This window comes from Spea bombifrons, chromosome 4 (genome assembly GCF_027358695.1).
Source record: "Spea bombifrons isolate aSpeBom1 chromosome 4, aSpeBom1.2.pri, whole genome shotgun sequence".
NCBI classification, from domain to species: Eukaryota; Metazoa; Chordata; class Amphibia; order Anura; family Pelobatidae; genus Spea; species Spea bombifrons.
Window position 1 is genome coordinate 112,415,828 of NC_071090.1, and position 16,599 is coordinate 112,432,426.

At 43.8% G+C, this 16,599-nt stretch overlaps 1 protein-coding gene across 1 annotated transcript; it reads left to right on the forward strand.

Moving 5' to 3' along the window:
* The first annotated feature begins 624 nt into the window (after positions 1-624).
* On the forward strand, positions 625-13,742 carry ZCWPW1 (zinc finger CW-type and PWWP domain containing 1). The gene is made up of 8 exons (XM_053464918.1): positions 625-715; positions 929-1,045; positions 1,505-1,625; positions 1,955-2,030; positions 2,631-2,732; positions 13,022-13,105; positions 13,201-13,255; positions 13,688-13,742. The coding sequence occupies exons 2-8, from the start codon at positions 970-972 to the stop codon at positions 13,702-13,704; spliced, it is 531 nt and encodes a 176-aa protein (XP_053320893.1). The 5' UTR covers positions 625-715; positions 929-969; the 3' UTR covers positions 13,705-13,742.
* The last annotated feature ends 2,857 nt before the right edge of the window (positions 13,743-16,599 follow it).

Here is a 16,599-nt window from a genome sequence, read left to right on the forward strand (position 1 = left end):
TAGTGGGTGGATCTAACAAAGAGAAGGAGAAATTAATGTTTTTACTTTTCAGCGCCATCACGCTGGGGATTGGGAGACAAGAAGCCCAAACGCCCCCCGGTGACCAGATCCGCCAGGAGAAAATCCCGCCGCCCTGCACCCCCAAACAAAAGGTCGGTGACGTTTCGGTGGCTTAAAGGGGCCGTGCTGCGTCCCCTCTGCCTTCGTAGGCTCTGTAGGGATTCCGTCCAAACTGGATTTCTGGGGACTGGGGCTTTTAGAAATTTCAGTTACATTCCCGACAGCCTGAAGAAGAGACTTACGTGATCTTTGAAGAAAATGATTTTCAGGGAAGATGAATTTGGTCTCCTACGTGATAATGGACCTGCGCGTTAATCCAGCGCTTCCTTACCGTGTCCACTTCTTCCTGCAGCGAGGACGCGCCTTCCGCATGGAGCGATGAGCCCGGGGGGAGTCTGCCGACGGGGTTATCGGATACGAGGAGTGCAGGTAATCACTAGCGCCGCGTATAACCCCGTCAGGTGTGACCCAGGGCAGTGACCTTGCTGCAGTGATATAGGGGGCAGTTTGATGTCCGCTGCCCCCGGGGGGGGGGGTATTGATGACGGTGTTACTTTAATAGGACAAAAAAGAGTCTTAAAGCTTCCAGATCCGAAGAAGAAACAGAAGGGCGTTGGAGATCTGCGGAAGAGGAAAGCGGCCCCTGCGCCCCCCTGTAAGTGGCGCCTTCTAGCATGGGGGGCAGATAAAGCCCCATAACATAACCCCAGTGCACTCCCGTTGGCAGGTCCAGGTCACAGCAGCCCTGTTAGAGGAGTTTAGAGCTGGTGTGGAGGGCTATGGCCCCCCGAGTCACCGCACAGACTCACATGATGGGGGCGCATTTCTCCCTGTGTCACCCTAATGCCAGTGTGTTTGCCCGCGGCAGGTCAGTGTGTGGCCTGGGTGCAGTGCTCTAGGGAGAGCTGCATGAGGTGGAGGAGGTTGGGAGAAGACGTTGATCCCTTACTTTTGGCTGATGATTGGTCTTGTGAACAGAATACAGGTAGTTCATTATGTCAGCGACTCACCTCCATGTGCCTTCCACCTCCATCACTCACCTCCATGCATCCACTACTCCCACCTCCATCACTCCTCTACCTGTGTCCCCCACTCCCACCTCCATCACTCACCTCCGTGCGTCCACTACTCCCACCTCTATCACTCACCTCCATGCGTCCACTACTCCCACCTCCATCACTCCTCTACCTGTGTCCCCCCACTCCCACCCCATCACTCCTCTCCCTGTGTCCCCCCCACCTCCATCACTCCTCTACCTGTGTCCCCCACTCCCACCCCATCACTCCTCTCCCTGTGTCCCCCCTACCTCCATCACTCCTCTACCTGTGTCCCCCCCACCTCCATCACTCACCTCCATGCGTCCACTACTCCCACCCCCATCACTCCCCTCCGTGTGTCCCCCACTCACCTCTCCCCCTACAGTAATGGTGCGTCTGTCTTCCAGATGTTTCTTATAACAGATGTCAGACTCCGGAAGAGACTTGCGCGGACTCTGATGATGAGATTGTTTATACCACTTTTGTCCCGGGGTCCATCGTGTGGGCAAAACAGCACGGATACCCCTGGTGAGAGGGGGGGGTGGGGGGCAGCATTGCGTACACTCTGCAGGGAACACTGGAGCGCTCGCGACACACGCTAGACACACGCTAGATACACATCACACAATACACATCACACAATACACATCACATCACACAATACACATCACACAATACACATCACACATCACGCAATACACATCACACAATACGCAATACACAATACGCAATACACATCACACAATACACATCACACCATACACATTGCGCAATACACATCACATCACACAATACACATCACACGCCGATGACATCTTACCTCATACTCCATGCTGACAGCGCGTTTCCCTGTACAGGTGGCCGGCTGTCATCGATTATGATCCAGACTCACCGGAATACTTCGTGTTTAACAATTCAGTGGATCCATTACCTGTAAGTACAACGCACAGCTCTATTCCACGACACATATACACAGCGCACACTGCTACACCACGACACGTATACACAGCACACACTTCTACACCACGACACATATACACAGCGCACACTGCTACACCACGACACATATACACAGCACACACTACTACACCACGACACATATACACAGCGCACACTGCTACACCACCACACGTATACACAGCACACACTACTACACCACGACACATATACACAGCGCACACTGCTACACCACCACACGTATACACAGCACACACTGCTACACCACAACACATATACACAGCACACACTGCTACACCACGACACGTATACACAGCACACACTACTACACCACGACACATATACATAGCGCACACTGCTACACCACCACACGTATACACAGCGCACACTGCTACACCACCACACGTATACACAGCGCACACTGCTACACCACCACACGTATACACAGCGCACACTGCTACACCACGACACGTATACACAGCACCGACCTCCCCTCACACACATTTTCCGTGGGGCTTGTCTATTTCTCAGGGCCATGGAACATATTTGCTGTCATTGTTGGCTTTCTCTTCCTAGTCAAAATATCATGTAGCATTCCTGGAAGAGCCTGTTACTCGTGCCTGGGTTTGCAGCACCCATCTTAAATCCTTCCACAGACATTCAGCTGACAGTATTAATGTGAGTATGGAAATGCGTGGATACGTCCTTTAGATCTTCCCTAATTTCCTAACTATAAGGCCATCATGCTTCCCCCACTGGCTGAGGGGATTATCTCCAGCAGACAGCCAGGATCTGCAACCACGGAGTGACCACCATTCTTTCAGTTTAATGTTGTATAAATCAGTCTTTGTTTTGGTTTTACCCTACACTGAGTCTCGGCGAGTGACTGGGGAATCGGGGAGAGTGTGTTGTCCCAGGCTAAGGGAGCACAAGACAGCGGAGGTAGTCGGTCGGACTAGCCAGCTCCGTGACACCATTATATCCCCGTATCTTCCTAGTATTATATATTATATACTCTCCGGCCGTATAACTAATCCCGTCCTTATAACCCGTTATATCCCTGTATATTCCTCATATTATATATTATATACTCTCCGGCCGTATAACTAATCCCGTTCTTATAATCTGTTATATCCTGTATATTCCTCATATTATATATTATATACTCTCCCCCCGTATAACTAATCCTCTCCTTATAACCCGTTATATCCCTGTATATTCCTCATATTATATATTATATACTCTCCGGCCGTATAACTAATCCCGTCCTTATAACCCGTTATATCCTGTATATTCCTCATATTAATATATTATATACTCTCCGGCCGTATAACTAATCCCGTCCTTATAACCCGTTATATCCCTGTATATTCCTCATATTATATATTATATACTCTCCCCCCGTATAACTAATCCCGTCCTTATAACCCATTATATTCTCTATATTCCTCATATTATATATTATATACTCTCCGGCCGTATAACTAATCCCGTCCTTATAATCCGTTATATCCTGTATATTCCTCATATTATATATTATATACTCTCCCCCCGTATAACTAATCCTGTCCTTATAACCCGTTATATCCCTGTATATTCCTCATATTATATATTATATACTCTCCTGCCGTATCACTAATCCCATCCTTATAACCCGTTATATCCCTGTATATTCCTCATATTATATATTATATACTCTCCGGCCGTATAACTAATCCCGTCCTTATAACCCGTTATATCCCTGTATATTCCTCATATTATATATTATATACTCTCCGGCCGTATAACTAATCCCGTCCTTATAACTCGTTATATATCCTGTATATTCTTCATATTATATATTATATACTCTCCGGCCATATAACTAATCCCGTCCTTATAACCCGTTATATCCCTGTATATTCCTCATATTATATACCGTATTTGCTCGATTATAAGACGAGGTTTTTTTCAGAGCAAATGCTCTGAAAAATACCCCTCGTCTTATAATCGGGGTCGTCTTCTAATCAGACCTCAAATAGAGGTCTGATTAGGAGACTAAGATCCAGATCCCCCGCACCGCTGCAGGGGACCTGGATCCTCCTGTCGTCACCCCCCCCAACCTACCGGTGCTTCCGGAGGTGAAGTTGGCAGCGGGGGTTTGTATGCGTCCGTCGCAAATACCTTCCCCGACTGTCAGAGATCAGAGTTCCAGAGTTCCTGATCTCTGACAGCCGGGGAAGGTATTTGCGACGGACGCATACAAACCCCCGCTGCCAACTCCACCTCCTTCCGGCTGCCGCGGAATGAGACGTCAACCCGCTGCCCCGGCAATACAGCAGGAAATTGGAAGCACCGGTAAGTGTGTGTGTGTGTGTGTGTGTGTGTAGGGCATTTCTGGAATGCCTTACACCCCTATATGCCACTCTGGCACTTAGGGGGTTAAAAGGCATATTATGGGGCAGAGTGGCATATAGGGAGGTATAAGGCATTTCAGGAGGCAGAGTGGCGTTAAGGGGGCATTTAATAGTGCACTCTGCCTCCTGAAATGCCTTATACCTCCCTATATGCCACTCTGCCCCATAATATGCCTTTTAACCCCCTAAATGCCAGAGTGGCATATAGGGGTATAAGGCATTTCTGGAGGCAGAGTGCTCTATATAATGCCTTTTAACTCCCTTAATGCCACTCTGCCTCCTGGAATGCCTTATACCTCCCTATATGCCACTCTGCCCCATAATATGCATTTTAACCCCCTAAATGCCAGAATGGGATATAGGGGTATAAGGCATTTCTGGAGGCAGAGTGGCACATAGGGGGTCAAAAGGCATACCATGGGGCACAGTGGCATATAGAGGGTTAAAAGGCATATCATGGGCCACAGTGCCATATTGGTGTGGCAAGCCTGGGGGCAGATGTGCGTAACTGGGGGACAGGTTGGAAAATACAAGAAATAAAAACAAAAAAAAAATATTTTTCTCAATCATAGCTTTTATTAAAAAAAATAGTTTACATGAATTAACATTTACTGGTAAAACTTTTTTCCTTTAGGGTCGTCTTATATTCAGGCTTTTTCTTTTTTCCTAAGTTAATATTCAGATTTTGGGGGGTCGTCTTATAATCAGGGTCGTCTTATAATCGAGCAAATACGGTATTATATACTCTCCGGCCGTATAACTAATCCCGTCCTTATAACCCGTTATATCCTGTATATTCCTCATATTATATATTATATACTCTCTGGCCGTATAACTAATCCCGTCCTTATAACCCGTTATATCCTGTATATTCCTCATATTATATATTATATACTCTCCGGCCGTATAACTAATCCCGTCCTTATAACCCGTTATATCCCTGTATATTCCTCATATTATATATTATATACTCTCCGGCCCGTATAACTAATCCCGTCCTTATAACCCGTTATATCCTGTATATTCCTCATATTATATATTATATACTGTCCGGACCAGGCCCGGACTGGCCATCGGGCACACCGGGCATTTGCCCGGTGGGCCGGGCCACGGCAGGGCCGCATTGACTTAGGGGCTGATGGAGCTGCAGCTCCAGGCCCCTACCCTACCTACCGGGTCCGCCACTCTAAGGGGCCGGGAAGTCCCCACCAAGGCCGGCCTTAGGGGTCTGCGGCCGCACAGGGTATAAATTAAAACATCGGGGTTTTTTTTACTTTATTTAACATCCTCCATGTTAAATAAAGTTTTTTTTAACTTTATTTAACATGGAGGATGTTAAATAAAGTTGAAAAAAACCCCCGATGTTTTAATTTAAACCCTGTGCGGACGCAGACCCCTAAGGCCGGCCCTGGTGGGGGCTTCCCGGCCCCTTAGAGCAGGACCGGCCTTTGGGGTGTGCGACCGCACAGGGCGTCACACTGTAGGGGGCGGGGGGCGGTCCGCACCGGGTGCCGCTCATCAGGGGGTGCCAACTTGCGGCACCCGGCACCCCTCCAGAGACGGACAGTAATGTCCGCCGCTGGAGGAGCAGGTTCGCAAGGGAGCGGTATCGGAGGTCTTTAACAGACCTCCGGTTCATTTGAGTGATTTTAAGCCGGGTTCAACCCGGCTTAAAATCACTCAAGGGAGCCGGAGGTCTGTTAAAGACCTCCGATACCGCTCCCTTGTGATCTGCACGGCAACAGCTGCTGTGCGCCGGGATCTGACAACAAACCCCGGCGCACAGCAGCTGTTGCCCTCTGAACCGGAAGAAGACAGAGAAGACAGAAGAACTGAAGAAGAGGAGCGAAGAGGAGGAAAAGGAGCTGTAAGGAGAAAAGAGGAAAGGTAGGAAAATATTCAGTGAGAGTGGATTAGTATATATGTGTGGATTGGTATATATGTGTGGATGTGTATATATTTGTGGATTGGTATATATTTGTGGATTGGTATATATGTGTGGATTGGTATATATGTGGGGATTGGTATGTGTGTGAATTGGTATACGTGTGGATTGGTATACGTGTGGATTGGCATACGTGTGGATTGGCATACGTGTGGATTGGCATACGTGTGGATTGGTATACGTGTGGATTGGTATACGTGTGGATTGGTATAGGTCTGGATTGGTATAGGTGTGGATTGGTATACGTGTGGATTGGTATATATGTGTGGATTGGTATATGTGTGTGGATTGGTATGTGTGTGTGGATTGGTATGTGTGTGTGGATTGGTATGTGTGTGTGGATTGGTATGTGTGTGTGGATTGGTATGCGTGTGGATTGGTATGCGTGTGGATTGGTATGCGTGTGGATTGGTATGTGTGTGGATTGGTATGTGTGTGGATTGGTATATGTGTGGATTGGTATATGTGTGAGGATTGGTAAATGTGTGTGGATTGGTATATGTGTGTGGATTGGTATATGTGTGTGGATTGGTATATATGTGTGGATTGGTATACGTGTGGATTGGTATATATGTGTGGATTGGTAAGTGTGGATTGGTAAGTGTGTGAGAGTGATGGGTGTTATGCTGTACCATTTCCAATGTCTTTTTCATGATCTAATTATGCTCTAAAAGTACATCATAACTCCCATCACTCTATACTGTTCCATACAGTGGCAGAGCTGGGAGGCAGAGGCCTTGCACCCCCACCGCAGGACTCCTGAAAGGTAAGTGAACTTCAAAGAGGGAGAGGGTAGATAGTTAGGAGGGGGTAGAAAGGGAAAAGGGCGTGAGACGGGGGAAAGAGGGTAGATAGGGAGAAGGGAGTGAGAAGGGGTAGATAGGGGAGAAGGGAGTGAGAAGGGGTAGATGGGGCAGAAGGGAGTGAGAAGGGGTAGATAGGGCAATCATACTCCTATCATGCCAAGTCTGCGAGTACATGCTGGAATCTGGGTATGCCTGGGCATGATAGGAATGTGATTGCTGTTAACAATCATATATATATACATATAATATTGTTTTTTAATTGTTTTGTCCTATTTTGGTGTGTTACTTACTTTAAATAAAAGTGTTAGATTTTTTTATGGTGTGGGGAGGTCATATTCGGTTTCGGACAGGTAAATGCTGCATTTTCGGTTTCAGTCCAGAATTCGTTTCGGTGCATCCCTACTACTAAGCCAGACAATGAAGTGGTAGGCCTACACCACATCAATGTTTGGCGTAGTATATAGTGATTGGTGTTATGCTGCACTATTGTCAATGTCTGGCTCAATGTATAGTGATAGGGATTACGCTGTACCACTGTCAATGTGTGCCTCAGTATATAGTGATAGGTGTTATGCTGTACCACCGTCATTGTCAGCCTCAGTATATAGTGGTAGGTGTTATGCTGTACCACCGTCAATTTCTGCCTCAGTATATAGTGATAAGTATTATGCTGTACCACCGTCAATGTCTGCCTCAGTATATAATGATAACAGTGAGAAGAGGCAGAGGTGGTAGATAGTGATACAGGGGGATAGATAGTGAGAAAGGGGAGTTTTGTTACAAGTTTTTATTCCTTTCTTTTTTTGGGATGGGGGGCACCAGAGGAGTAGTCCGCACAGGGCGCCAAAACACCTAAGGCCGGCTCTGCCTTAGAGTGGCGGACCCGGTTGCAGTTGCGGCGGGCTTAAGGGGCTCTGCCTTAATGCGGCCATATTTTAAGGTACTAGCCTGGAGCTGCAGCTCCATCAGCCCCTAAGTCAATCTTGCCCTGCCACAGGCACGGTCGCAGTTGCTGCTTGCTCTGGCAACAAGGTAAGTAGGGTGAGGGAGGGGGCTGCAGTGAGAAGGGGTAGAGGGGGGTTAGGTAGTGAGAAAGGGGGAGAGGGGATAGATAGAGGCGGTACATATTGATAAGTGGGGAAGGGGGTTACATAGTGAAAAGGGGGAACATAGTGAGAAGGGGCAGATAAGATGATGAGAGGGGGTAGTGTGAATGCGTATGAGAATGAATGAATAAATGTGTGGATGAATTGTGTGAATGCGTATGACAATTAATGAATTCATGTGAGGATGAATTGTGTGAATGATTTGTGAGACTGCATTAATGAATGTGTTAATGATTTGTGTGAATGATTAAATGCAAAGATGGTACATGAAGGGTGGGCTTTAACAATAAATAAATAAATAAATAAATATGGGCTGCTCAGGCTTAAATGCCCAGGCCTATTTTTTGTCCCAGTCCGGGCCTGGTCCGGACCGTATAACTAATCCCGTCTTTATAACCCGTTATATCCCTGTATATTCCTCATATTATATATTATATACTCTCCGGCCGTATAACTAATCCCGTCCTTATAATACGTTATATCCTGTATATTCCTCATATTATATATTATATACTCTCCCCCCGTATAACTAATCCTGTCCTTATAACCCGTTATATCCCTGTATATTCCTCATATTATATATTATATACTCTCCCCCGGATAACTAATCCCGTCCTTATAACCCGTTATATCCCTGTATATTCCTCATATTATATATTATATACTCTCCACCCGTATAACTAATCCCGTCCTTATAACCCGTTATATCCCTGTATACTCCTCATATTATATATTATATACTCTCCGGCCGTATAACTAATCCCGTCCTTATAACCCGTTATATCCTGTATATTCCTCATATTATATATTATATACTCTCCGGCCGTATAACTAATCCCGTCCTTATAACCCGTTATATCCCTGTATATTCCTCATATTATATATTATATACTCTCCGGCCGTATAACTAATCCTGTCCTTATAACCCGTTATATCCCTGTATATTCCTCATATTATATATTATATACTCTCCGGCCGTATAACTAATCCCGTCCTTATAACCCGTTATATCCCTGTATATTTCTCATATTATATATTATATACTCTCCGGCCCTATAACTAATCCCGTCCTTATAACCCGTTATATCCTGTATATTCCTCATATTATATATTATATACTCTCCGGCCGTATAACTTATCCCGTCCTTATAACCCGTTATATCCTGTATATTCCTCATATTATATATTATATACTCTCCGACCGTATAACTAATCCCGTCCTTATAACCCGTTATATCCTGTATATTCCTCATATTATATATTATATACTCTCCGGCCGTATAACTAATCCCGTCCTTATAACCCGTTATATCCCTGTATATTCCTCATATTATATATTATATACTCTCCGGCCGTATAACTAATCCCGTCCTTATAACCCGTTATATCCCTGTATATTCCTCATATTATATATTATATACTCTCCGGCCGTATAACTAATCCCGTCCTTATAACCCGTTATATCCCTGTATATTTCTCATATTATATATTATATACTCTCCGGCCCTATAACTAATCCCGTCCTTATAACCCGTTATATCCTGTATATTCCTCATATTATATATTATATACTCTCCGGCCGTATAACTTATCCCGTCCTTATAACCCGTTATATCCTGTATATTCCTCATATTATATATTATATACTCTCCGACCGTATAACTAATCCCGTCCTTATAACCCGTTATATCCTGTATATTCCTCATATTATATATTATATACTCTCCGGCCGTATAACTAATCCCGTCCTTATAACCCGTTATATCCCTGTATATTCCTCATATTATATATTATATACTCTCCGGCCGTATAACTAATCCCGTCCTTATAACCCGTTATATCCCTGTATATTCCTCATATTATATATTATATACTCTCCGGCCGTATAACTAATCCCGTCCTTATAACCCATTATATCCTGTATATTCCTCATATTATATATTATATACTCTCCGGCCGTATAACTAATCCTGTCCTTATAACCCGTTATATCCCTGTATATTCCTCATATTATATATTATATACTCTCAGGCCATATAACTAATCCCGTCCTTATAACCTGTTATATCCTGTATATTACTCATATTATATATTATATACTCTCCAGCCCGTATAACTAATCCCGTCCTTATAACCCGTTATATCCTGTATATTCCTCATATTATATATTATATACTCTCCCCCCGTATAACTAATCCCATCCTTATAACCCGTTATATCCCTGTATATTCCTCATATTATATATATTATATACTCTCCCCCGTATAACTAATCCCGTCCTTATAACCCGTTATATCCTGTATATTCCTCATATTATATATTATATACTCTCCGGCCGTATAACTAATCCCGTCCTTATAACCCGTTATATCCTGTGTATTCCTCATATTATATATTATATACTCTCCGGCCCGTATAACTAATCCCGTCCTTATAACCCGTTATATCCTGTATATTCCTCATATTATATATTATATACTCTCCCCCCGTATAACTAATCCCGTCCTTATAACCCGTTATATCCTCTATATTCCTCATATTATATATTATATACTCTCCATCCCGTATAACTAATCCCGTCATATCCTGTATATTCCTCATATTATATATTATATACCCTCCGGCCGTATAACTAATCCCGTCCTTATAACCCGTTATATCCTGTATATTCCTCATATTATATATTATATACTCTCAAGTAGGGCTGCAACTAACGATTATTTTAATAATCGATTAATCGGCCGATTATTTTTTCGATTAATCGATTAATCGGATAAAAAAAACAATATGCAAATTTTTCGTTTATTTAAAAGAATTTAATGAACTGGATGTTAAAAAACAACTTAAAATTTACATTAACATTCTTATTTTGTTATGATGTAATAAAAAACAATATTTTCAAAGTACAAGAACCCAAACACAATATTTATGAAACAAAATAACCCCAAACATTCTGAAAAGAGGTGGACTATTACTGTTCAAGAAACTTTGCCCCAGCACTTTGCACTTTGCACCCAGCACTTTGCACCCAGCACTTTGCACCCAGCCCTGGCACTTTGCACCCAGCACTTTGCACCCAGCACTTTGCCCCAGCCCTGGCACTTTGCATCCAGCACTTTGCACCCAGCATTCAGCACTTTGCACCAGCACTTTGCACTTTGCACCCAGCCCTGGCACTTTGCACCCAGCACTTTGCACCCAGCCCTGGCACTTTGCACCCAGCACTGGCACTTTGCACCCAGCACTTTGCACTGTGCCCCTGCACCCAGTCTCTAACTCTGCCCTGCACCCAGCCCTGCCCCCACATTCTGCCCTGCCCCCACACTCACACTCTGCCCTGCACCCACACTCACACCCTGCCCTGCATCCCCACCCCCACTCTGCCCTGCACCCAGTCTCCCACTCTGCTCTGCACCCACACTCACACCCTGCATCCCCACCCCCACTCTGCCCTGCACCCAGTCTCCTGCCCTGCACCCCCCACCCCCACTCTGCCCTGCACCCCCACTCTGCCCTGCACCCCCACCCCCACTCTGCCCTGCACCCACACTCACGAACCGCTCTGTGCGAATGGAGCCACTCGCACAGAGCGAACCGCTCTGTGCGAATGGAGCCACTCGCACAGAGCGAACCGCTCTGTGCGAATGGAGCCACTCGCACAGAGCGAACCGCTCTGTGCGAATGGAGCCACTCGCACAGAGCGAACCGCTCTGTGCGAGTGGAGCCACTCGCACAGAGCGAACCGCTCTGTGCGAATGGAGCCACTCGCACAGAGCGAACCGCTCTGTGCGAGTGGAGCCACTCGCACAGAGCGAACCGCTCTGTGCGAATGGAGCCACTCGCACAGAGCGAACCGCTCTGTGCGAGTGGAGCCACTCGCACAGAGCGAACCGCTCTGTGCGAGTGGAGCCACTCGCACAGAGCGAATCGCTCTGTGCGAGTGGCTCCATTCGCACAGAGCGATTCGCTCTGTGCGAGTGGCTCCATTCAGAGTGGCTCTGTGCGATCCGTGCACATAGACATGAAGAATACTTACCTCCGGAACGCGTCACATCCGTCACGTAGCTAAAAGAAGGCGGAGACTGCAGAGCGTGTAGCAGAAGCGGGGAACGCTCGCGGAGGTAAGTAAAAGGAGCCGAGTGCTCCAACAACGAATTGATCACTCGATTAATCGATAACGGAAATCGTTATCGATGATTTCCGTTATCGATTATTATCGATTTTATCGATTCGTTGTTTCAGCTCTACTCTCAAGCCATATAACTAATCCCGTCCTTATAACCTGTTATATCCTGTATATTACTCATATTATATATTATATACTCTCCAGCCCGTATAACTAATCCCGTCCTTATAACCCGTTATATCCCTGTATATTCCTCATATTATATATTATATACTCTCTGGCCGTATAACTAATCCCGTCCTTATAACCCGTTATATCCCTGTATATTCCTCATATTATATATTATATACTCTCCGGCCGTATAACTAATCCTGTCCTTATAACCCGTTATATCCTGTATATTCCTCATATTATATATTATATACTCTCAGGCCGTATAACTAATCCCGTCTTTATAATCCGAATAAGTGTTTTAAGTGGCCTTTTTCTTAAAGGACCGTATGTCTATTTCCTCGACACCGGTACTACTGTCCAGTGCATCCATGCGCAGAGCGGCATCATTCAGCTCTCATATATCTATCATTACAGAAAAAACTTAAAAATGCTGATATGAGTCTGAAGCTGGAAGGCAGCATTAAGATGGCCCATGAAGCCCTGGCCTTAGGTATCCAGGTGGGTATCTTACCCCCCACACACACACACACACATATCATTCCTGGGGTAATAAAATGCATCCCTGCTGCATTCACTGCTTTCTCATTTTCCAGGAGCGGATTCGTAACTACGGGTTTTGTCAGCGTTACAGACCGCAGAAGGCTGAAGGTTTGTGCCGGGGAATCTGTACCAGGAATAAAAGAGGCCATAATGTGGCTGTATAGAGAGATGTGAATAAAACCGGCCGTTATGTACACTTTAATGCGTATGATATCTGGCACGCCGTCCCCGTGGCAGCCCGCTTTTTTTACAGTATATTCGGGAATTTATTATTGCAAAGAAGGGGAACACTGGAGGGTCAGAGGCTGAGATGGAAGGAAGTGTTACTGAAAGAGTAGTGGATAAGTGGAACAGTCTCCCGGCAGAAGTGGTAGAGGGTAATACAGTGAGGGGATTAAACATGCATGGGATAGACATACGGCTCCTGAATCTAAGACGAGACCAACGACTGATTAAGGAAAAAACGGGCAGACTAGGCGGGCCGGACGGGGCCAATCTGTCTTAAACCAGTGTTTTATGTTTCTACTCTCTTTTCCATAGGACCGGCGGTGCCTTAATGTATACACGGGCCCCGGCGTGCATCAGAGACTCACATCTGCCAAGGAAAAGTTCAGACATTACGGTTTAAAGAACAAAAACACATCGTTCCGGATTTAATGGACGCCTCGCTGGGGCTGTTATTGTTATTATATATATATAATGTTTTTTACTGGAAAAGGAAACATATTTTTAATTTTTTATCTATATCTCTTCAAGACATTTGTTTTTGAGTTTTGTTGTTTGTTTTTTTAGGAAATACATCCATTAAAAGAAAAACTAATAGAAAATAGAAATAGTGTCGCTAATGTAATCATTCCTGGTTTACATTTTCTCGCGTCACTTATATATATTAATGTAAAAAAGTCTTACTCTCTTGTTTTGTTACCCTGGCAGCGCTGCAGAGTATGACGGCGATATATAAATAATAATAATAACATATTGTACAGCGCTGCGGAGTATGACGGCGATATATAAATAATAATAATAACACATTGTACAGCGCTGCGGAGTATGACGGTGATATATAAATAATAATAACACACATTGTACAGCGCTGCGGAGTATGACGGCGATATATAAATAATAATAATAACATATTGTACAGCGCTGCGGAGTATGACGGCGATATATAAATAATAATAATAACACATTGTACAGCGCTGCGGAGTATGACGGTGATATATAAATAATAATAATAACACATTGTACAGCGCTGCGGAGTATGACGGCGATATATAAATAATAATAACACACATTGTACAGCGCTGCGGAGTATGACGGAGATATATAAATAATAATAACACATTGTACAGCGCTGCGGAGTATGACGGCGATATATAAATAATAATAATAACACACATTGTACAGCACTGCGGAGTATGACAGCGATATATAAATAATAATAATAACACATTGTACAGCGCTGCGGAGTATGATGGCGATATATAAATAATAATAACACACATTGTACAGCGCTGCGGAGTATGATGGCGATATATAAATAATAATAACACACATTGTACAGCGCTGCGGAGTATGACGGCGATATATAAATAATAATAACACACATTGTACAGCGCTGCGGAGTATGACGGCGATATATAAATAATAATAATAACAACACATTGTACAGCGCTGCGGAGTATGACGGCGATATATAAATAATAATAACACACATTGTACAGCGCTACGGAGTATGACGGCGATATATAAATAATAATAATAACACATTGTACAGCGCTGCGGAGTATGACGGCGATATATAAATAATAATAACACACATTGTACAGCGCTGCGGAGTATGATGGCGATATATAAATAATAATAACACATTGTACAGCGCTGCGGAGTATGACGGCGATATATAAATAATAATAACACACATTGTACAGCGCTGCGGAGTATGATGGCGATATATAAATAATAATAACACATTGTACAGCGCTGCGGAGTATGACGGCGATATATAAATAATAATAATAACACACATTGTACAGCGCTGCGGAGTATGACGGCGATATATAAATAATAATAACATTGTACAGCGCTGCGGAGTATGACGGCGATATATAAATAATAATAACACACATTGTACAGCGCTGCGGAGTATGACGGCGATATATAAATAATAATAACACACATTGTACAGCGCTGCGGAGTATGACGGCGATATATAAATAATAATAACACATTGTACAGCGCTGCGGAGTATGATGGCGATATATAAATAATAATAACACATTGTACAGCGCTGCGGAGTATGACGGCGATATATAAATAATAATAATAACACACATTGTACAGCGCTGCGGAGTATGACGGCGATATATAAATAATAATAATAACACACATTGTACAGCGCTGCGGAGTATGACGGCGATATATAAATAATAATAACACACATTGTACAGCGCTGCGGAGTATGACGGCGATATATAAATAATAATAACACATTGTACAGCGCTGCGGAGTATGACGGCGATATATAAATAATAATAACACACATTGTACAGCGCTGCGGAGTATGACGGCGATATATAAATAATAATAACACACATTGTACAGCGCTGCGGCGTATGACGGCGATATACAAATAATAATAACACACATTGTACAGCGCTGCGGAGTATGACGGCGATATATAAATAATAATAAAACACATTGTACAGCGCTGCGGAGTATGACGGCGATATATAAATAATAATAATAACACATTGTACAGCGCTGCGGAGTATGACGGCGATATATAAATAATAATAATAACACACATTGTACAGCGCTGCGGAGTATGACGGCGATATATAAATAATAATAATAACACACATTGTACAGCGCTGCGGAGTATGACGGCGATATATAAATAATAATAATAACACATTGTACGGCGCTGCGGAGTATGACGGCGATATATAAATAATAATAATAACACACATTGTACAGCGCCGCGGAGTATGACGGCGATATATAAATAATAATAACACATTGTACAGCGCTGCGGAGTATGACGGCGATATATAAATAATAATAACACACATTGTACAGCGCTGCGGAGTATGACGGCGATATATAAATAATAATAACACATTGTACAGCGCTGCGGAGTATGACGGCGATATATAAATAATAATAATAACACACATTGTACAGCGCTGCGGAGTATGACGGCGATATATAAATAATAATAACACACATTGTACAGCGCTGCGGAGTATGACGGCGATATATAAATAATAATAATAACACACATTGTACAGCGCTGCGGAGTATGACGGCGATATATAAATAATAATAACACATTGTACGGCGCTGCGGTATATGCCGGCGAGATATAAATAATAAGTAGTAATAACTCACAGGGTAAAGCAGATATCGGAAGGTTTTTAATAAAAGTTCACACAGTCGTCACACGAACA

Bases quoted from the DNA above. Each gene is read 5' to 3' on its own strand.
- ZCWPW1 (XM_053464918.1), top strand. From the start codon at position 970: ATGAGGTGGAGGAGGTTGGGAGAAGACGTTGATCCCTTACTTTTGGCT. The intron at 1,046-1,504 runs GTAGTTCATTAT...TCTGTCTTCCAG, and splicing joins GTCTTGTGAACAGAATACAG to ATGTTTCTTATAACAGATGT. The intron at 1,626-1,954 runs GTGAGAGGGGGG...TTCCCTGTACAG, and splicing joins AAACAGCACGGATACCCCTG to GTGGCCGGCTGTCATCGATT.